The sequence below is a fragment of the Geotrypetes seraphini genome, chromosome 2 (genome assembly GCF_902459505.1).
Source record: "Geotrypetes seraphini chromosome 2, aGeoSer1.1, whole genome shotgun sequence".
NCBI classification, from domain to species: domain Eukaryota; kingdom Metazoa; phylum Chordata; class Amphibia; order Gymnophiona; family Dermophiidae; genus Geotrypetes; species Geotrypetes seraphini.
The window spans coordinates 412,972,746-412,996,667 of NC_047085.1; the positions used below are offsets into that span (position 1 = coordinate 412,972,746).

Here is a 23,922-nt window from a genome sequence, read left to right on the forward strand (position 1 = left end):
AACCGAGAGACAATATCCAGAAAGGGTGGGGCTCTGGATTCATCTGCTGCGTCTAAGGGAAAGAAAATTAACAGGTAAGAACATAATTTTTCCTTCCCTAGCAACAGCAGCAGATGAATCCAGAGACCAATGGGATGTAGCAAAGCAATCCTCAATCTGGGTGGGAAGCAAACGCCGCCTCCGCAACAACCAAAGCACAAAACGCCCCTACCACATGCGCCCCCACATCCAAGCAGAAATGTGGCGAGAAAGCACTCTCGGAAGACCAATTAGCCGCGAGACAAATCTCCTTCAAGGAAAAAACCTCTGGGCCAAGCCCAAGAAGTAGCCATCGCTCCGGCGGAATGGTCATGAAGTTCTTTCGCCAACTGCTTCCCTGCCAGCAAGCAAGCATAAAGAATGTCCTCCTGGACCCATTGAGCGATGGAGGCTTCGGACGCCACCATACGTTTGAGGCGTCCCCTGAAGAATATAAAAAGGAGATATAAACAACTAAAAGTCGTTAGAAACCGAGCTCGCAGAGAACGCTACGTACGTATCAAAAAATGCAGTGAATAAAAGCACTGCTCCCAATTTCTCCTCCCAGGAAGAAGGAAGGAAAAGTGAGCATGACATAAAAGAAAGGATGACACCCCCCTAGAAAGAAATAGTGGTACCATCCGAACTGATACCCCATATTTCAGAAATCAGAAATAGGATCCCCGTTAAAGAACGCCTGCAACATAGAAAACTGCAGAGCTGAAGCCATGGCCACAAGAAACCCCATGTTCAACGGCACAGCCCTTTAGAGTCCCAAAAGACAAGAATGAAATGAAGCCTTCGGTAAACTGAGAAGAAGTACGTGAAGATTGTACTCCAAACCGGGCTTTCTAAGAGGCGCATGAATATACCGCACTCTGTTTAGTAACTGAACTACATGAAGCTGAGAAGTAAGCGAAGAGCAATATACCTAGCCCTTGTAACAAGCCAAGAATGGCACTAGAAGCTGAAGGGAATTGAACGCTAAGCCCTCGGCAATACACTTGTGCCAAAAAGGAACTCTGGAGTGGTTCAAACGTTAAGAAGCACCCAAGAAAGGAAAAACCTCCAAAAGGAAGCAGAAGCCACAGGAGAAGACGTCCGTAGCACCTGAATAAGAGAAGAAACAACCTGCTTCGCATAACCCTTGCATGTCAGCCAAGATTTTTCAAAAAACTAGGTCATAATACTAAAGTAGTACAAATATCCATGTTGATCGGACCCTAGGCGAGCAAAGCCGGAGATACCAGGAAACTTCTTAGTCCGGCTGTCGAAAGACTCATCAAATCCGCATAGTAAGGATGGCGCCACCAATCCAGAGATTCTACAAATACTGTGCCCGGAAAGTGAGCTCGAGATGACAAATCCAAGCCATCATCAGCCAGCGTAAAACACTGAAAAAGAGAAGGCAGAGGCGACAAAGGAGCCATGCAGCTACCCCCTCTAACTCTCACTCCCTGGGCCCGCCGAAGAAGCTAGGAAGCTTAGAATTGAGAGACGAGGCCATGAGGTCTAGGTCAAGGAGATCTCACGTCCATAAAAAGAGCTAGAATGCCTGAGCCACAAATCTCAATATCGAGGATGCAGAAGATTACACTATTACTAACATGCACACTTTCCAGAGCGTACACAGCGCTCTACACTGTAACATACAAGAAATGGGCCATGCTCAGGTTCCGCGGAGAGAAAGTCTATCCAAATTCTTATCCTGATCCATAAAAGGATCTGCCAACAGAAGACGAAGATGAGAGTCCACCCATTGAAGCAGACCAACTTCACCTGCCAACTGAGTACAACACCTACTGCCCAAGCTGTAGAGAAATAACCCCATCCTAATACTGACCAAAAGGACCCTCAGCGGCAATCCGGAAGAATGATCTGAAACTCCAGAAAGGTAGCCTGACCCTGCTCAAGAGTAGAAGAATGAACAAGTACTGAGTCGCCTCTGAAGACCAGACTCCTGGAGCTGAGGATGGAAGCCACCGAGCCCCCCAACCCGACAGCCCAGGATGGTCGGTGGTCATGAGCTAGTCCAGCAAAGACCGAGGCATGCCTTGAAAAGAGAAATCGTGCTGAGCCACCAAATCATACAGAGCGATGCAGGAGGAGCATACCAAATAATTGGAGCCCTGAGATACCGGGAACCATCGGAACAAAAGCGACTGCTGTAGCGTAAGAAGGGGAAAGCAAGCCGAAGATCCCAGTGGAGTCAGCAATATGGATCCCAGAAACTGTACAGAATCCCATACTCTTGGTCATGGTAAGCGAAGAAGAATACCAATCTGAGACCGAGACCCCACGCCCAAGTCTCCGGAAAGAAACACATATCTCTCCTATATGAATAAAAACATTACCCCGATATACCTATAAATAGTACAGGAGAAAAGAGCGCTGTGCAAATTCGAAGATGCACGTGTAAAGAACTGAGGAAAAGATACCACCCTTTTCGTGTCAGTCAAATGGCCCGACTGGAAGTCTTCCGAATCAAGCAGGCAGTCAAGAAGAAATTAGATGAATCGCCTGGTAGCGCCAAAACGGTTCCACCGCCCACATCACCTAAAACGTTCGTGAAGCCTTGGGTAGGCGAAATGGCATGTGCCAAAACCGAAAGCGCTGCTCCAAGAGAGGCAGGCAAACCAAGTGCCGATTCGGAGTCCATAGAGAAAATGTAAATATACTCCCAGGTTGTCTGCAGAAATATGTAACCCCGAGAAACTAATTCAGCAGAATGGGATCCAGCCTGCCCAATGCCCCCATCTCGGGCACCATGCAGTAAGTGGAACAACGTCCCTTAGTTCCCGAAGAACTACAAGAACTGTCCTGAGGACCAGTAACACTGAAAAGGGAAACACAAAACATAGAGACTCCAAGAAATAACTGGAAACCTGAGGAGGATGCAAAGATGCAAGCATCCTGAAAAATCTTCACAGCCCCCTGACCTGACATTATAGCGTCTTCTCCCTCATGAGAAAGCCTTAAGAGTCATTGGAAGAAGTCAAGATCCCCTCAGAATGAAGTGCAGAAGGTCAGGGAATGGCAGGATGACACTGTAGGATCTGCAAGAAGATTCTCCAAGGAAAAATCAAGTCTCACAATGTAAAGAGGAATATACTGGAACCATGAAAACAGTACTAACCCCATGCAACATGAGCGAAATACGTATGTCCTTTAAAGTGAATACTTACTAGACTCAATCAAGATGCTGCATCTACCGCCCCATGGAAAACAACAGCATCCTTACAGGTATCAGACAAAGCTCACATTGCTAATGAGAGCTTCAGTGATGAGGCTAACAGCCACATAGCGCTTGATCCTCTGCGCGTTTGATAGAATAGGTAACTGGCTCCTGGTTAAAAGGAGCTTCCTGTCTGGTCGTGGGCCCCATTTAGCATGTGCCATGAGAAAATGGTGACAGGAGAAACCAGCGTGATAAGCATGGAAATCTGAAGTCCAGGCCCCTCAGAAATAGAGAAAGAGAGTCCTGGCCGCAGGAAGATGCGCAGTGTCATTATGCCCATAGAGACAGCCCGAACTTGGAAACTGTACAACCTTTAGGCATATATATCTTGTGCCACTACTAGACACATGCAGCTCAGCACAGAGGCCAAATAAGGACAGTTACCAACAGACAAAGGCTCAATCTGCAGAGACCCCAAGAGAGACAATGAGATACCCGTGTGAAATACAGGGCACTATCTTACTGCTGATCTCACTATGCCATGATTTGCCATATGTCGACCCAGTCCAGAGACAAATCGAGACTGGGTGACCTAGCCCAGGTCAGAGTCTCTCTGGTAAACCCCTTGAGTGCTAACCCCAGAGTCCAATTAAACAAGCAGCTTCCTTCAAGGGAGTACAGCAGGAACACAGACATAGACATATAAATCTGCCCAAGCTTGTCCCAAAGCTGGTGAAACACATACAACTTGTCTGAACCGGAAAGGAGAGAAGCCCCGGCATACCCTGACCAAAGTCAGCTGGAAACAAACTACCGGAACGCTGCAGCTCTCCCGCCATCTCCGGAGACACAAGCGCTCGCCTGATTCTCGCTGACATGTGGTCGCTGCATCAACGCTCCAAGAAACATAGTCGGATTCGAGCCCCCAAAATTTACCCTGCCGCGGCTTGCATAGCAAGAAAATCAGACTCGGGGAATAACCAGAAGAATGGCCCACAGCGCCGGAAAAAACATGTCCCATCTCATGCGCGCTGCTATAAACCGGCACCTGCACAATCAGCTGCACATGGCCGTGACAAACACCGATGAAAGATAGCCTCAGAATAAACAGGACTACTGCTGCACTGAAACCCAACAATGAGAACAAGTACGAGCATGAAATCGCATCGCTACTGCCACACTGTAACCAACAAGGAAACCAAGCGCGTGCATGCAACGGGCGGGAAGTCCCGGCTCCCTCCACGGATTTCTAGTCATAAAACTTAGCCTCAATAAAATATCCATACCTTAAATGTACAATGACCGAACCCACAGTACTAAGACTCCCAAACAGAACCTGAAGTTCAAACAACCGTAAAAGCCAGACATACTCACAAGCTTGTTGTTAGGGCTGGTTGAAGCCAGTTTGCAGCAAAAGCATGGCAGAATGTAGCAACTGTGGTCTCTCTTTTTTTTTTTTAACAGAGAAGGGAAAGAAGAAAAAAATTGAGACCCAGTCAGACCCTCTAGCAATGGAGGGAGGGTGAGGCAGGGACCTGGGGGGGCCCAGGTGTAACCCCTAAAGCCGGCACCGTTCAGCCGGACACCCCTGTCTCACTGAAGAGAAAATCTCAACAGGAGAAATAGCATTGCCAGCTCACTGAAGAGAAACCTCAACAGGAGAAACAGAATGGCAGTCTCACTGAAGAGAAACCTCAACAGGAGAAAATAAAGTTCCAGTCACAGCCAGAATTCAGGAGCTAGCGACCTTTTCCTACTGGGAGATAGAGAATACTGGATAAACAGGAGGAGTGCCAGCCAATAGGACCACCTGTTAATCAGTTTCTCTATCTCCGCCTGCTGGTAGATTTGAGCTATCCCATTGGTCTCTGGATCCATCTGCTGCTGTTGCTAGGGAAGGAGGAAATGGAATAAGAGAGGAGAGAAAAATGAACAGCAGACACTGGAAAGAGAATTAGTTGAAGATAGACAAAAAGCAGAAAGAGAACCTGGGACCAAGATGATGGAAAACCAAAATATCCAGACAACAAGGTAGAAAAAATTGTTTTATTTTGAATTTATTAAGAACATAAGAATTGCCACTGCTGGGTCAGACCAGTGGTCCATCGTGCCCAGCTGTCCATTCACGCGGCAGCCCCCAGGTTAAAGACTATGACAGAAATTAAATAAGAAGAAAATGAAATTTGTTCACCTGCACCACTGTCACCATGCTTTCCTAGCAGCTAGGCCCATGAGTAATTCTACTAACCTGGCCTGTCTTGGGAAGGAGATGGTTTAGTGAAGAGGTGGGATCCTGTTTTTCCCCTACAATTCCCTCCATCCAACAACCAGGCCATACTACCTCTCTAAGGTGGGGAGAATGAGAGGGCACTCTCTAAAGTTAAAAGGGGATAGATTCTGTACAAACGTAAGAAAGTTCTTCTTCACCCAGAGAGTGGTGGAGAATTGGAATGCTCTTCTGGAAAACACCCTCCAGGAATTCAAGACAAGGCTAAACAAGTTTCTGCTGAACCGGAATATATGCAGGTGAGGCTGGTCTTGGTTAGGGTACTGGTCTTTGACCTGGGGGCCATTACGTGAGCGGACTGTTGGACGCAATGGACCACTGGTCTGACCTAGCAGCGGCAATTCTTATGTTATGTTAGCTTTGGGATATGTGCATCACAATTATTTTTGAATTCAATGGCGTAGCCATATACAGTTGATTTAGGGGAGGGACTGGAGCCCAAAATTAGTGGATGGGCACCAAAGTTTCTCCCCGCCTGAGTGCAATTTACAAATACTTGAGCTATTGAGGATTCCCAAGCCCTGCCACCTGAAGACATCTTCCTCCAGTCTGACAACCCAAAAACTCCAAGCTTTGCAGCCAATGGCAATATTCTCAAGCTGCAGGGGCAGGGAGGAGGGAAGGCAGCAGCTCTGTAATATTACTGCCAGCTGCAGAACTTGGGAAAGTTGGAGGGGAGGAGGTGGAGTTGCTGCCAGCTGCAGAACTTGGGAAGTTGGAGGGGAGGAGGTGGCCGTCAGTTGGTGAGGCTTGGGGATCCCTACTAGCTACAGCAGGGGAGATGTTCATTTTGAGGAAGCCTAAGCTCAAAGTGGGAGTCCCAAAAAAGTAGTAATATTTATCCTGACTGAACGATCCTCCACGTGCGCCGCTGACAACTGATGAGGCTCACCTCTGAAGAGGCTCACTGTAGCTGTAATAGAAGTGAATGGGAAAATCAGGAGTGTGCATCCCTGCTCATCAGAGTGGGGATGTGGAAGCCTGTGGCTGCTCCCACTGTCAGCGGTGCATGTGGAAGATCACTCAGTCAGGGTAAGCATTACTGCTTTTTTGGGTTCCTCTCCACAGTGTCCCTTTAATGAAGGTTTATTATTAGATATGTACATCTTCTATATTAGTGATTGCAAATTTGGGACCTGCTCAGCCTTTTTTTTTGCTCATTAGCTAGTGTTAGTGCTTGTGCGGCCCCAGAAAATTTTTTTTCGTCCAATGCGGCCCAGGAAAGCCAAAAAGTTAGACATCCCTGAGTTAGATGTTTACCATCAGCTGGCCTGTGAAAAGCATTTATAGCACTGAGAAAGTTCCAGAATGAGAGGGCATAGGATGAAGTTAAGAGGTAATAGTCTCAGTGAGTAATCTAAGGAAATACTTTTTTACAGAAAGGGTAGTAGATGCATGGAATAGTCTCCCGGTAGAGATGGTGGAGACACACTATCTGAATTCAAGAAAGCATGGAATAGGCAGCATGTGGGATATCTTAAGGAGAGGAAGAAAATGGTGGATACTGTGGATGGACTGACTGGATGGGCAATTTGGCCTTTATCTGCCTTCATATTTCTATCTCCCCTTGGCCCCTCGACTATTTGATAAGTTGTACTGTACAAATTGTCCCAACAGCTCCCAAATTTGCGGATAAGCTCTCTAATAGCTCAGAGAGATTTTTTTTTTTTTCTCCGAGCACTACCCATTTCCCCCTAATCTCGAGGATGTTCCAAGCTGTGGAACAGGACCCAAACTGCCACCAATGGATAACAGTCCCCAAAGCCGCCCCATGCTCTCCCTGCTTTGCGCCGACCAGCATTCCTCTCCTCGACGTCAATTCTGCCGTCAGAGAGGAAGTTCGGGCCAGCCAATCGCTGCCTGGCTGGGCGGAACTTCCTCTCCGACGGCAGAATTGACGTCGAGGAGAGGAATGCTGGTCGGCGCAAAGCAGGGAGAGCATGGGGCGGCTTTGGGGACTGTTATCCATTGGTGGCAGTTTGGGTCCTGTTCCCCGATGGCTGCAGCAGTGGCTTGGGGAAGGGCAGGGAGAAAGAAAGAAAGGGGGCAGGCAGGGAGACAGAAGGAAAGAAGAAAAACAGAAAAAAAGAACGGGGGCATGAAGAGAGAAAGAAAGAAAGAAAGGTCAGGGAGAGAGGAAGAAAAAGTTGGGAGAGGGGTTGAGGTGTGGAGGAGAGGAAGCATATAGGCTGAAAGAAAGATTGGATGCACAGTCAGAAGAAGAAAGTGCAACCAGAGACTCATGAAATCACCAGACAAGGTAGGAAAAAGCACAGTTACTTACCGTAACAGGTTTTATCCAGGGACAGCAGGCAGATATTCTTGACTGATGGGTGACGGCACCGAAGGAGCCCCGGTACGGACAATTTTAGAGTGATTGCACTCCAAGAACTTAGAAAGTTCTAGTTAGGCCGCACCGCGCGTGCGCGAGTGCCTTCCCGCCCGACGAAGGCGCGCGGTCCCCAGTTAGGATAAGCCAGCTAAGAAGCCAACCCGGGGAGGTGGGAGGGACGCAAGAATATCTGCCTGCTGTCCCTGGATAACACCTGTTACGGTAAGTAACTGTGCTTTATCCCAGGACAAGCAGGCAGCATATTCTTGACTGATGGGTGACCTCCAAGCTAACAAAAAGAGGGACGGAGGGAAGGTTGGCCATTAGGAAAACAAATTTTGTAAAACAGATTGGCCGAAGTGTCCATCCCGTCTGGAGAATGCATCCAGACAATAGTGAGATGTAAAAGTATGAACTGAGGACCAAGTAGCAGCCTTGCAGATTTCCTCAATGGAAGTGGAACGGAGGAAAGCTACAGACGCTGCCATAGCTCTAATCTTGTGGCCCGTGACAGAACCTTCCAGTGTCAGGCCCGACTGAGCATAACAGAATGAAACGCAAGCAGCAAGCCAATTGGACAGGGTGCGTTTAGATACAGGATGACCCAACTTGTTAGGATCAAAGGACAAAAACAGTTGAGGAGATGATCTGTGAGGTTTGGTGCTTTCAAGATAGTAAGCCAGAGCACGTTTACAATCCAAGGTATGCAAAGCCTGTTCACCTGGATTAGAATGAGGCTTTGGAAAAAATACAGGTAGGACAATGGATTGGTTAAGATGAAAGTCAGACACAACCTTAGGGAGAAATTTTGGATGTGTACGGAGGACCACCTTATCATGGTGAAAAACAGTGAAAGGTGGATTGGCCACTAGTGCATGCAGCTCACTGACCCTCCTGGCAGAAGTGAGAGCTATAAGGAAGACCACTTTCCAAGTAAGAAATTTGAAATGCGCTGTGGCCAAAGGTTCGAAAGGAGGCTTCATTAAAGCAGAAAGAACCACATTGAGATCCCAGACTACAGGAGGGGTCCTAAGAGGTGGTTTCACATTGAAAAGGCCCCTCATGAACCTGGAAACCAAAGGATGAGCCGAGAGGGGTTTTCCATGTACCGGCTCATGAAAAGCAGCAATTGCACTAAGGTGAACTCTGATAGAAGTAGATTTAAGGCCAGAGTCAGACAAGGAAAGAAGATAGTCCAACACCAGTTCCACTGCTAGAGACATGGGATTATGGTGATGTAAGAGGCACCAGGAAGAAAACCGAGACCACTTCTGTTGATAACACTGAAGAGTGGCCGGTTTCCTGGAAGCATCAATGAAAGAACGGACAGGCTGAGAAAGGAGTGAATGAGCCGAAGTCAGCCCGAGAGAAACCAAGCTGTCAGGTGCAGAGACTGCAGGTTGGGATGCAGAAGGGACTTTTGATGCTGAGTAAGCAGAGAAGGAAACAGTGGAAGAGGTATGGGTTCCCTGGAACTGAGTTGAAGTAGAAGGGAGAACCAATGTTGCCTGGGCCACCGTGGAGCGATGAGAATCATGGTGGCCCGTTCCCTCTTGAGCTTGAACAATGTCCGCAGCAGAAGCGGTAGAGGGGGAAATGCATATAGGAAGAGACTGGTCCAATCCAGGAGAAATGCATCGGGCGCCAGACAGTGAGGAGAGGAGAGTCTGGAGCAAAACAGGGGCAGTTGATGGTTGTGGGGAGCTGCAAAAAGGTCCACTTGAGGAGTGCCCCATTGAGTGAAAATGGACTGAAGAGTCATGGGATCGAGAGACCATTCGTGGGGTTGAAGAATTCTGCTGAGATTGTCTGCTAAGGAATTCAGTTCCCCTTGAATGTAGACAGCCTTCAGGAATAAGTGACGAGCTGTCGCCCAAGACCAAATCCTTTGGGCTTCCTGACACAACAGGCGGGAGCCCGTCCCTCCCTGTTTGTTGATGTAGTACATCGCAACTTGATTGTCTGTGCAAATGAGTAGTACTTGAGGGAAGAGAAGATGTTGAAATGCCTTGAGGGCATAAAACATCGCTCGGAGTTCCAGGAAATTGATGTGGTGTTTCTTTTCCTGGGTAGTCCAAAACCCCTGAGGTTGGAACTCGTTCAAGTGAGCTCCCCAGGCATAGGGGGAGGAATCCGTGGTGATGACTAGTTGATGAGGAGGTAGATGGAACAGCAGACCTCTGGATAGATTTGAGGATGTCAACCACCAAAGAAGCGACTGTCGAAGAGACGAGGTCACAGATATGTGTTGTGAACAAGGATCCGTCGCTTGGGACCACTGGGTCGCTAAGGTCCATTGAGGAGTACGCAGGTGGAGATGTGTGAAGGGTGTGACATGTACTGTGGAGGCCATGTGTCCCAAAAGCACCATCATGTGATTTGCAGAGATGGAAGTTTGCTGAAACACCTGCTGACAAAGATAAAGGATGGTGTGAAGGCGGTTTGGTGGAAGAAACGCCCTCATCCGAATAGTGTCCAGAATGGCTCCAATGAATTGAAGTCGCTGAGTTGGAATGAGGTGCGACTTGGGTAGATTGATTTCGAACCCCAACAGACGAAGGAAGTGAATGGTCTGATTGGTGGCAAGCTGAATCGCCTGAGGAGAATGAGCCTTGATCAGCCAGTCGTCCAGATAAGGGAAGACTTGAAAGTTGTGAGAGCGGAGATAGGCCTCAACCACAATCAGACATTTGGTGAACACCCTGGGAGAGGAGGCCAGGCCGAAGGGTAACATCTTGTACTGATAATGATGTTGGTTGATGAGAAAGCGTAGATATTGCCTGGACGTCAGATGGATAGGAATGTGTGTGTACGCCTCCTTGAGATCGAGGGAGCATAGCCAGTCGCCCTGAAAGAGAAGAGGGTATAGGGTGGCAAGAGATAGCATTTTGAACTTCTCCTTGACCAAACACTTGTTGAGATCTCTGAGATCTAATATTGGTCTGAGGTCTCCGGTCTTTTTGGGTACTAGAAAGTACCGGGAGTAAAATCCCTGGCCTCGCTGATCTTGAGGAACTTCTTCGATGGCGTTGAGAAGAAGAAGGGATTGAACCTCTTGAGCGAGAAGGAGGGACTGAGACTTGTTGGAAGCAGACTCTTTTGGTAGGCCTAACGGCGGAGGAGTCTGGAAGTTTAGGGAGTAGCCGTGGGCTATGATCGAGAGCACCCACTGGTCGGTGGTGATTACTTCCCATCGAGAGTGAAAAACGTGAAGTCGACCTCCTATGGGCTGTGGAAGAGGACAGGAGGGAGGAAGACTGGCAATGCCCTGGAGAAGGGAGTCAAAAGGGCTGTGTCGGCTTAGTTTGAGGGGCAGGCTTTACGGTAGGCGGCTGTTGCTGACGAGCCTGTTGGTGCTGTTGGCGTTGCCTCCGAGGTTGAGGAGGATGAGGCTGAACCGGCCGAGCAGAAAACCTCCTCTGATACGATGGTTGTTGTCTAAATGGACGAGGAGGAGGAGGCTTCTTCTTATTTTTCAATAAGGTGTCCCACCGTGTTTCATGGGCAGAAAGCTTTTGCGTGGTGGTATCCATGGACTCCCCAAACAGCTCATCCCCTAGGCAGGGCGCATTGGCAAGCTGGTCCTGGTGGTTCACATCCAGGTCTGAGACTTGGAGCCATGCCAACCGTCTCATCGCTACAGACATAGCAGTGGCCCGTGAAGTCAGTTCAAAAGTATCATATATTGAACGGACCATAAACTTCCTGAGTTGCAAAAGGCTGGAAGTGCATTGTTGAAATGCAGGAAGTTTTCGGTCCGGAATATACTTTTGAAAAGAGGCCACCTGTTGGATGAGATGTTTCAGGTAAAAAGAGAAGTGAAACGCGTAATTACCTGAACGGTTCGCCAACATCGCATTTTGGTAAAGACGTTTCCCAAATTTATCCATGGCCTTGCCCTCTCTGCCAGGAGGGACAGAGGCATATACACTAGCTCCCGTAGATTTCTTCAGGGTCGACTCCACCAGCAGAGACTCATGGGGAAGTTGGTGTTTGTCAAACCCTGGAATAGGAATCACTTTATAAAGTGATTCCAGTTTCCTAGGGGCTCCTGGAATTGTTAGAGGAGTTTCCAAATTCTTGTAAAAAGTTTCCCTCAAGATGTCATGGAGGGGTAACTTCAAAAACTCTTTGGGAGGTTGGTCAAAATCCAAAGCATCGAGAAATGCCTTGGATTTTTTAGAGTCAGACTCTAGAGGAATTGAAAGAGTGTCTGACATCTCCTTTAGGAACTTGGTGAAGGAGGAGTGCTCTGGCTTACTAGCAGGATCCTGCACCGATGGATCATCCTCATCAGACGAATAATCTTCCTTGGTACCGAGGGGATCGTCAGAGTCATCCCACAAGTCAGGGTCCCGTACCGATTGAAGACGGCCCTGAGAAAGGGGAGTGGAGGATTCGGTATGCTTGGTCTTGCGTACTGATTTCCCTGAACGTGTCGATACTGTACCTGGTGACTGCACAGCGGTACGGGTGTCAGAGAACGGTACCGGATCAGAAGGCGAGTAAGCAGTACGCCGAAGAGACTTCGGCTCTGCCAACAGAACAGGCATAGATATAGATTTTTGCGGTGCCGATAACGTCGATAAAAGGGGCTGGTCGACAATCGGCACCGAAGGCTCAGTAGGTACCGACACTGGAAGGTTCGGAGTCAGTAGAGCCGGGAGCAATTGTTGCAGTTGCTCCTTAAGTTGGACCTGTAGGATGGAGGCAATACACTCATCCAGAGTCGGTCCCGATGGCACCGGTACCGCTTTTTTCTTGCTCAGTACCTGCGGTGCAGATCGACGCTCAGGCGAAGTCGATGCTGATGAAGAGGCAGTAACTTCAATGGGAGCAGAGCGCTTACGGGGCCGGTGCGCAGTCTGCAGGACTTGGCTCACTGCATGCTCGACTGGCGGCCCGAGAACAGTAGGGGAAGGCTTCTTAGCCGGCTTACCTACGGGGTGCGACACCGGCGATGGATCTTGCGGTGCCGACACTACCGATGTCGACTTGGAGGAAGTTGCAGGAGTCGATACCGGTGGAACTTCCATAGCGGTACCGAAAAGGATCCGCTGCTGTATTTGACGATTTTTTTAAGTTCTCTTTTGAAGAGAACTGCAGCGGGTGCACGTTTCTGCCCTATGGTCCGGACCCAGACACTGCAGGCACCACTTGTGCGGGTCGGATAATGATATAGGGCACGCACACCACTGACACTTTTTAAAACCCGGTGAAGGGGATATGAAGGGAAAAACGGCCGTAGCAAAATCGAAGCCCGAGGCTTCGATGATGCCAACAGGCCCCGCCGGGGCCGACCGAAAAAAAGTGATTTTTTTTTTTTTTAAACACAAACGAAATAAAATAAGAAAGAGAACAATTCTCGAAGAAAAAGAACGCGTGAGCGGGAAGGCGAGTAACAATGAAAAAAATTTCCAACAGCCGTTGGAAACACGCGTCTTCTTAGCTCCGCGGAAACTAAGAAACTGGGGACCGCGCGCCTTCGTCGGGCGGGAAGGCACTCGTGCACGCGCGGTGCGGCCTAACTAGAACTTTCTAAGTTCTTAGAGTGCAATCATTCTAAAATTGTCCGTACCGGGGCTCCGTCGGTGCCGTCACCCATCAGTCAAGAATATGCTGCCTGCTTGTCCTGGGATAAATGATTTTATTTTAAATTTAGTGATCAAAATGTGTCTGAATTTATATCTGCTGTCTATATTTTACAATATGGTCCCCTTTTACTAAACCGCAATAGTGGTTTTTAGCACAGGGAGCCTATGAGCGTCGAGAGAAGCGCTGGGCATTCAGCGCAGCTCCTTGCGCTAAAAACTGCTATTGTGGTTTAGTAAAAAGGGAGGAGGGTGGGTATTTGTCTATTTTTGTATGGTTGTTACTGAGGTGACAGTGCAAAGAGTCATCTGCTTTGACCTCTTTGAAAAAACCCCGGAATAGGAATGATAATTAACAATTCTATGCGTACAGTGTGCGTTGTGTTTTTTTAAAATTTTATTGTTGGTAGATCATTTTGACTTGGTCATTTTAAAAGTAGCTCGCGAGTCAAAAAAGTGTGGGCACCCCTGCCCTAGAGGAAAGGAGAGACAGGGAGATCAGGGGAGATCTATATGATTCAGACGTTCAAGGGTATTTACGTAGAACATAATCTTTTCCAGAGAAAGGAAAATGGTAAAACCAGAGGACATAATTTGAGGTTGAGGGGTAATAGATTAAAAGGCAATGTTAGGAAATTCTACTTTACGGAGAGGGTGGTGGATGCCTGGAATGCGCTCTCGAGAAAGGTGGTGGAGAGTAAAACTGTGACTGAGTTCAAAGAAGTGTGGGATGAACAGAGGATCTAGAATCAGAAAATAATATTAAAAATTGAACTAAAGCCAGTACTGGGCAGACTTGCAAGGTCTGTGTCTGTATATGCAAAAAACAAAAGGAATTGACCCCAAAATATCCACAAAGAAGAAAATCCAGAGAAAACCAAAAAAACTCTGTGGAGTGACGATGTTCCTAAATGGACTTTATTTGAAAGTATCAAAGTTCCAAAGGTACACTAAAATCATCCACATAAAATAATTCCATCCACATAAAAGTAAATCATCCACATAAGAGCCTTAAAGGACCTAGTCCGCTAGGGATACAGGACCCAACACGGTCCGCGTTTCGACAAAAAGTCTTCTTCAGGGGTCCAATTGTGTGGTGAACTGGAAATGCTCACTTCCGGTTCACCACACAATTGGACCCCTGAAGAAGACTTTTTGTCGAAACGCAGACCGTGTTGGGTCCTGTATCCCTAGCGGACTAGGTCCTTTAAGGCTCTTATGTGGATGATTTACTTTTATGTGGATGGAATTATTTTATGTGGATGATTTTAGTGTACCTTTGGAACTTTGATACCTTCAAATAAAGTCCATTTAGGAACATCGTCACTCCACAGAGTTTTTTTGGGTTTTTTCTGTGTCTGTATATGGCCATTTGGTGGAGGATGGGCTGGGGAGGGCTTCAATGGCCGGGAGGGTGTAGATGGGCTGGAGTAGGTTTTTAACGGAGATTTCGGCAGTAGGAACCCAAGCACAGTACCGGGTAGAGCTTTGGATTCTTGCCCAGAAATAGCTAAGAAGAAAAAATTTTAAAAGTTTATATTGAATCAGGTTGGGCAGACTGGATGGACCATTCAGGTCTTTATCTGCCGTCATCTACTATGTTACTATGTTACATTACCATTATAGCTACTGTAAGCTATCTGAATTCTCTGTGTGCGCTTATTAGGTGTTTTATAAGTATTATGCCAACACTCTGCTTTAAGTATGTTTTTGAAACGATTTCATGATAACATTGGGCGAATTAGCACAATTCAAAACTGAATAAAATGAAAGCTAAATTGAAAACAAATAGTAACTTACTTCTTTTAGCTGATCTGCACTGCCCCATGATGCAGAACGCTGATGCGTACTTCTCTTTTCTGTACATTCCTCGCCCCAGCAGCTTGGGGTCTACAGTAAAAAATAGATTTTTATGCAGTGTCCCAGTAACTGGATAATTTTTTTAACATGTTATCTAGATAAAGAATATCACACACAATTTAAGTCCTGTGAACGAAAGATTAGGTTCTAACCTCTGCTAATCTTTATTGTAAATCCACACTTTATTCCGGGACCAATGAGATATTGCCGTCCACCTGACAGGGTCTGTAGGAAGCCTCAAAACCTCAGAGGCTTTTTCCCCTCTCCTTTACATATCAACTCTCTGAGAATGCTCACCAGTCAGTCTGAAAGCAGCCAGGAACATCTATAGAGAATAAGAACGAGAGAGGGATATGGGGGACACTAACCAAATAAGTATATTCTTCTCAGAATTATAAATGCAAAATAGCAACAAGGGAACATAATCAAATCAGGATAACAAACATCAGTAACTTGAATGACAATAACAATGCTAGAAGTAAAAACAAATGCACTGACAGAAGAGGGCGCCTTAACTGGTGATCCTCCAAACTGAGTGCTAACCTGAACAGAAACACAGCTTACTAGTAAAGGCAGCCAACTGGCAAATCAACAAGTTTAAGGCGGGTTCCCGGAATAAAGTGTGGATTTACAAGAAAAAAAGATTAGCAGAGGTAAGAACCTAATCTTTCGTTCTTGTACAATCCCACTTTATTCTGGGACCAGTTGGAAGTAACAGAGCAGTCCCAAAAATTCAGGATGGGACTGATGAGCTCGCTGTACACACAGAGGCACTAAAAGTAGCATCCTGCTTGGCCGCCATATCAATCCTATAAAACTTAGTGAATGTTTGCAAGGAGGACCAGGTAGCAGCCCTGCAAATCTCATCCAGAGAAACACCCGACAACTCTGCGCAAGAGGAAGAAAACTCCTCTAGTTTCTTTCCGACCGCCACATAAGCTGTGGAAATGGCCATGCGAATCCACCTGGAAATGGTATCTGCTTCCCTCTGCGAGCAAGACCTGCCAAGACAAACAGGTGGTCCGAGAGGCGAAACTCATTGGTGACCTCCAGATAATTACTAAAGACGCAGCTTTTCGTAGATGCCTTTTTTAATTATTTCCGCTAAAATTGATGAATTTTACAAGAGCCCTGCTATTCCTTCTACGGTATTTTCTTGAGGATCATATGTAATTTTACTTTTATTAGATGACTATTTTATTATGTATTTGTTTTTATTTTTTTGTTATTTTAACACTGTGTATGTAAACCATGTAAACCGTTTATTTTTAGACAGTATATAAATTTTTTAAATAAATATCGCAATAAACTTCTGCACACGTCCAAGAACCACAACACCCGATCCTGCTCCCGTGAACCAGAGGAAGCAAAAGCAGGAAGCCGAACTTCCTGATTCACATGATAAGTGGAAACCATTTTCAGAAAAAAGGAAGGAACAGTACGCAGCATCACCCACGGAATCCGGAATCCACAGAAAGGGAACCCTGCAGGAGAGGGCACTGAAGCTCCGAAACTCTACAGACTTAGAAAACAGCCACCAGGAAGACCGTCTTGAGTGTGAGATCCATCAAAAACACCTGCTCGGGTGGCACATACTGAGGGTGAGCAAGAGAACGAAGAACCAGATTAAGGTTCCAGGTTGGATAGGGAAAGCACAAGGGAGGCCTTAGCTGCAATGTTCCCCACAGAAAACAAACACATCTGGATGGACTGCCAATAAGCCCCTCAGAGAAGGAGGGCCCATACCCAAAAGCCCAGCATTGTCCGAGAACACACAGACGGCTTGATGACAGAGACGACTCGTAGTTCCAGGCAACTGATCGACAACTTGCGCTCTGAGGACGCTCACTGGCCCTGAACAGGTACAGACATGCGCACTACTCCCCATCCTTTGAGACTCGCATCTGTCAACAAGATCATCCAGACCGAGACCCGGAGTTAAAGACCCTGGGACAGAGAGAGAGGACGTAATCACCATGCTAGACTGTTGCACGCCACCGTCATTAAGGGCAGGGGTGCATGTAGAAGGTCCCGTTGTGGATTCCAGCATGAAAGCAGTGCATCCTGAAGCGGACACAGGCAGGCTCTGGTCCAAGGAACCACATCGATTGATGCCATCATGGTCCCCAGAACTTGGAGATACTGCTACTTAGCTTAAGCTGTCAGTATCAGAGTGGCCAGAAGATCCCTGATAACCTGCTGTAGCCTCTCCTGATGGGACAAGGGCAGAGACACTTTGATCTGACCCGTGTGAAACCGAACCCAGGTACTCCAAATCCTGAGTGGGCTCAAGGTGACTCTTTCTGAAACTGATCACCCAACACAGACATTACAGCAATGGTACCACTTGATGGACAGCCTGACGCCCTTCGGACAGAGACGGTACACTGATCATCCAGTTGTCCAGATATGGGTGAACCAGGACACCCATGAAGCACAGATGGGCCGTCACCACCATCACTTTTGTGAAGGTCCGGGGAGACATTGCCAACCCATAGGCCAGTTCCACAAACTGGAAATATCGCCCCAGAATATGGAATTGCAGGTACTTCCGGTGGTCCAGGAAAATGGGAATGTGGAGATCTGCCTCAATCAGATCCAGGGAGGCTATAAAATCCCCCATGCCACCGATGTGATCACCCAAGTGTATCGTTTCCATGTGGAATCAAGGGGCTTTCAGGGCCTTGAGGTCCAGAATTGGTCTCCAATCGTTGGATCTTTTTTTTAGAACAATTAAGTATATTGAATATCTCCCAGAACCCAAGTCTTGCTCCATCACTGGTTCTATGGCTGCAATATCCAAAAGTCTGCATACTGTGGCCTGCACCCGAACCATCTTCTCAAGGCGGCTGGCAGAGGAACCAGAAAATACTTAGTCAGAGGACAGAGAAATTCCAACTTGTAACCACCTCGGAGAACCTCCAGAACCCAGTGGTCGAGATGATAGCCTCCCATTCTGCCAAAAAGGCTGACAACCACGCAGAGGGGGAGAAAGCGGCCTGGCATCAGAACTGTTTCTTAGTGACCTGCCACAGACTGCTGATGGCGACACCCACCAAAGTGTGGTCTGGCAGACGATGAGGAACGATGACCTGTAGAAGGGCCCGAGTACAGGCGAGAACGTCGAAAGGGACGAAAATTTGAACGCCCAGAAGGGCGGGACCTGCTCCTAGGTAATACCTTGGGTTTACAACCCTGAACACTGGCCAAAAGATCACCCAGATCCTTACCGAACAGGAACTGATCCTTGAAGGGCAACTGGCTTAAAGTAGCCTTAGAAGATGAATCACCAGACCATTGCTGGATCCAGAGCATCCTGCGTGCCAAAACAGAATAGGCGCCAAGCTTGGCAAAAATGTTCAAGATGTTGTACAGGACATTAGCCATGTAATCCACGCCAGAGATGAGAAAACCCAAATCCCGAAGCACCACAGTGTCAGGATTAAGACACAGCTTGGAGTGGCATGCCCAAGCCACGAAAGAGGCCATCTCCGCTTTGACCCCAGCCGAATCAAACTGACGCTTAAGGATAAAATCCACACCTTGTCCTGGACATCCTTCAGGACCACAAACCCCAATCGCTAGAAAGAGATGTGCGCTTGGCGATATGCGCCAATGAAGAATCCACCTTCGGAGAAGTAAAGTGCTTGTTAAAGCCATCCGCCATGGGATAAAGCCGCGCCATGACTCAAAACACATTTCAAGGGACTCTCAGAAGTCTCCCAAAAATCTGTAAGAATGCAGACAACATCAGGAAAAGAAGCAGATTGTGGCCTCTGGTCACTCATAAGGGAACATTCAGCAGAGACCAGCTGTTCCATCTGTAGCTTCGATTCCTGCAGAGAATCAGAGATTAAATCCACAAGGTGTGCGGGTTTGAAGAACCTGCGCAAAGTGGGGTCCTACCCCAAATTGCAGGCTCCCGGATCCTGGAGAGCTTGCCAAATTTGCCAGGTCCATGGCCGCCACAGAGCTGCCTTGTAAAAGCAGAGGAATGGAGAGTGTCTGGCACAACTGTGGGCTAGTACGCTCACAGGAAGACAAGAAGAAAGACCCTGATCCCTTGGAGCAGGGGACCCTGTGACCAGCACAGAAGCCGGTAGAAGGAAAACTGGCAGAGACTTTTTAACCAAGTATGCCTGATAAAGCATGTGCACAAATTCCAGGGGAAAACCAACCTCTGCGGCGGAAGCAGAATTCTGCACCTCAGATTTGGAATGCTTGAAAGATTTATGATGTTTTTCGCTGGAGCCGCACTTACGGTTCACCAAACGCTGCCAGCGCACTCCCCAGGGCCCCCCCCCCCCCCCCGACGCCAATTTCATGGAAGTCAGGACATAAGACGCTTGAAGATCCTCCCCAGAGGTCAAACGCACCGCATTCTAGCAAATCTCACCCCCCTCGCAGGCTGCAGTGCATGTTGAACAAGGCTGCACAATTGACAGCCATCTACCGCAAATGAGGCATGAATCCAACCCAACCTGCCCTGGGGAGGTCATTATGTGGTTTTCTTTCATAAATGAAGCGGGCAAGTATGGAAAAAAAAAAAAAAACCTTTGAAATCAAATCTGGAAAAATCCAAAATGGCCACCAACGCCATTTTAACTATTAATAGCCCAAGAAAACCACAAAGAATCCTCAAAAACAGAGATTTTGGGATTTTAGGGGTGGGAGGGCATAGGACATGTAGGGAAACCCCCTAAAAACACCTTTTTAAAGACCGCCCCCCCCAAAAAAAAAAAAATCTCTGATTCAAGCTCTTAACTTGCTCTCACATAACCATGTGCTCACAGGAGAAACTGAAACCTTTTACTCACTGTGTTGAGAACAGCTTGCAGGGAGATCCTTTGCTTCAGTGAACTGGAAATCTGGATTTCAAGTCTTCTGACTGCCCCACCTGCCAGATCACCACGGCCAGAGATCTCCACCACCCGTGGACACGCCTCGCAAACGCCTGGCGGAGGGACGCAGTGTGGCTATGAATCCAGTAGCGCCTCCATGGAACAGTTTCAATCCACACTACACCCACTATCGGACGAACCTAGGATGAGTTAGCTCCCAAGGGAAAGGTCCCGGAGCCCCGATCTGATCTGCAGGCTGTCCAAGAGGCTTACTGCCGAGCAGGGAACCCCCCAGAAGCAGATGTTCTCCCGCAGTCCAGGATGTCCCCGCAGGAAACCTCTACAGCACGAGGGCAAAAACCATGAACAAAAAATACTGAAAGATCACAAAATAAAACACGAGCAGAAAAGATGAGCTCCTACAACCTGGCTTTGTAGAAAGAAAAGACTGGTGAGCATGCTCAGAGAGGAGGTATGTAAGGGAGGGAAGATAAAGCCTCTGAAGTTTTGAGGCTTCCTACAGACCCTGGCGGGTGGAGGGAAATAACCCATTGGTCCCAGAATAAAGTGGGATTGTACAAGAATTTTCCTATTTTCCTACTGTTGTGCAGTTTTATGTTACTCTTATGTTTCACTATTGCACAACATTATTTCTTAGACTTTCAAAACAATTGTTGCATGCTACAAGTTGCTCAAAATGCACTTATGCATCTGATTACTAGGACTTCACATTTTGAACATAACTGCCCGATTTTGCAGGCCCTACACTGGGTTCCCCATTTTATGAAAAATTAGTTGAAAAATTTAAGTGTTTATTTACAAAGCATAAAATTACAGCATGACAGTGACAAGAATCATCACCATTCCCGTCCCCATGGATAACCGTGGCAAACCATCTCCATGCCATTCTTTAAGGAGAGAGGGAAGAATCAGGGCTAGATTCTCAAAAGGAAAAATTATGTTCTTACCTGTTAATTTTCTTTCCTTTGGATACAGCAGATACATCCAGAGACTAGTGGGATAGCACACATCAACCAGCAGGTGGAGATAGAGAACTGATTAACAGGTGGTTGTCTTGGATGGAACATCTCCTGCAGCTTCAGTATTGCTCCTTGTCCAAGCATCCGGAACCAGAAAATTCTCAGAATGCAAAAAACTTCTTTCCCATAACAAATTTTAAAGATATTAATACAGAACACAACTATCAACTATAACAAAACTTCTGAAACTTGCTAAAGATAAACCGACAGACAATATCCAGAAAGGATGGGGCTCTGGATTCATCTGCTGCGCCTAAAAGAAAGAAAATTAACAGGTAAGAACATAATTTTTCCTTCCTTAGCAACAGCAGCAGATGAATCCAGAGTCTAGTGGGATGTAGCAAAGTAATCCTTAATCTGGGTGGGAAGCAAATGCCACCTCCGCAATGACCGAAGTACCAAAAGCAGTCTCCATACGCACTGCCACATCCAACCAGTAATGTTTAGAAAAGGTATTCTTAGAAGACCAAGTAGTCACACGACAAATCTCCTCCAAGGAAAATCCTCTAGACTCAGCCCAGGAAGTAGCTATCGCTCTAGCTGAATGAGCATGAAGACTTTCCGGCAATCGCTTCCCTGCTATCAAGTAAGAGGAAGCAATGGTCTCCTTGACCCACCTAGCAATGGGAGCTTTGGATGCTGCCATACTTTTGTTGTGTCCCGCGAATAGCTCAAAGGTGATCTGAACATTGAAAGTTGTTAGTAACCTGCAGATGGTGGAAAAGAATTCTATGGACATCAAGGAACAGAGTGAAGAATAAGCGCGCCCCCCAATCCTGCTTCCGAAACAAAGGAAGGGAGACTGGTTGACATGGAAGGAAGATACTACCTTCAGAGGAAATGATGGTACAGTTCTAACTGAGACCCCTGAATATGAAATTTGTAAAAAAGGACAACGCCTACAACTCAGAAACCCGCCAGGCTGAAGCCATAGCCACAAGAAACACTGCTTTCAATGTTACATTCTTTAGAGTAGCATTGGACAAAGGCTCAAACGGAGCCTTCTGTAAGCCCCCAAGGACTACCTTAAGGCCCCACTCCTGACAGAGCTTCTTAACAGGTGGACAAATATGTCGTATTCCTTTCAGGAACCGAACTACATCAGGCTGTGAAGCAAGGGAAGATCGAGACAAGCGGCCTCTGTAACAAGCAATTGCCACTACTTGAACATTAAGAGAATTGTACGCCAAGCCCTTGGCAATTCCATCCTGAAGAAAAGACAGAATGTTAGCTAAAGAAGCATGGAAGGGTGAAATACCCTGATCACCACACCAAGACTCAAAAACTCTCCAAACTCTAGCATAAGACGCAGACATAGATCTCTTTTTTGCTTGGAGAAAAGTGGAAATAACTTGCTCCGAATAGCCCCTACGTCTCAGATGCAACTTTTCAAAAGCCAGGCATAAGACCAAAGTGGGACGGATTTTCCATGTTGATCTGGAGTCACTGGAAACCGCCATTGTTCACCCGTCGAGAGGCCCATCACATCTGCATACCACGGGCGGCACAGCCAGTCCAGAGCTACTAATATCACTGAGCCCTGAAAGCGAGCTACACGATGGAGCATATGACTTATCATTGACCAAGGGGGAAACATATAAAGAAGATGACCGTGAGGCCAACAGAGCCAACACGTCTACCCCCTCTGACTCCCGCTCCCTGTGTCTGTTGAAGAACCGAGGAAGCTTTGCATTTCGAGACGAGGCCATGAGGTCTATTTCTAGGAGGCCCCATCTCTGCACAAGCAGTTGGAACACCTGAGTGGAGAATTCCCATTCAACAAAAACAACAATCTTTATTCCCCCTCCCCCCAGCAACAGAAGAGATGTCGAATCTCTCCTGCCGCCAACCAACACCCCTCCCCCTGGCTGCGGGAGATGCCCAATCTCTTCCGTCAACCAACACACACCCCAGCAGCAGGAGAGATGCCCAATCTCTCCTGCCGTCAACCAACACACACCCCAACAATCCCCCGGCAGTGAGAGAGATGGCAAATCTCTCCCGCCATCAACACACCTCCAACAATCTCCCGGCAGAGGGAGAGATTCCCAATCTCTTCCGGTGCCAACTAAACACAACCCCGCTTCCCACCAATGCTGCTGGAGAGATGCCCAATCTCTCCTGCTGCCAACACCCCCTGGCAGAGGGAGAGATGCCCAAACACCCCCCCAGCAGAGTGACTTTGTTTGGCACCTCACATATGTCCAGTTCCCTGGTCTGACCATCATCTAATCTTGACTAAATTTAAACTCAAATATTACCCCAGAATCATTTACCCCCCCCCCCCCCCATGACTATTTCCTTTAGAGACCTTAGTAAACTTAACATCTCTTCAATTTCTTCTTCCTTAGCAACAGCAGCAGATGAATTCAGAGACCAATGGGATAGCACACATCTACCAGCAGGTGGAGATAGAGAAACTGATTAACAGGTGGTCCTATTGGCTGGCACACCTTCTGCATCTTCAGTATGCTCAATCTCCCAGCAGGTGATGGTCGCTATTCAACTAGCTCCAGGATTCTGGCTGTGACTGGATAGTTATTTTCTCCTGTTGAGGTTTCTCTTCAGTGAGACAGGAGTGTCCGGCTGAACGGTGCCGGCTTTAGGAGTTACACCTGGGCCCCCCAGGCCCCTGACTCACCCTCCCTGCAATGATAGAGGGTCTGACTGGGTCTCGGTTTTTCTTCTTTCCCTTCACTGTATATATATAAAAAAAAAAATAAGAGACCACAGTGACTATTAAACAATTCTGCCCTCATAGTGCTGAGCAACCAG

At 47.3% G+C, this 23,922-nt stretch overlaps 1 protein-coding gene across 6 annotated transcripts in view; it reads right to left on the reverse strand.

Annotated features, from left to right (window-relative positions):
* The window catches only part of GLCCI1 (glucocorticoid induced 1), a 204,780-nt gene that overhangs the window by 135,963 nt on the left and 44,895 nt on the right, over positions 1-23,922 (reverse strand). For all 6 annotated transcript variants that reach the window (XM_033931018.1, XM_033931017.1, XM_033931020.1 and 3 more), the window contains exon 3: positions 15,207-15,296. In XM_033931018.1, the coding sequence (XP_033786909.1) occupies positions 15,207-15,296 (90 nt within the window). The remainder of the gene's footprint in view (positions 1-15,206; positions 15,297-23,922) is intronic.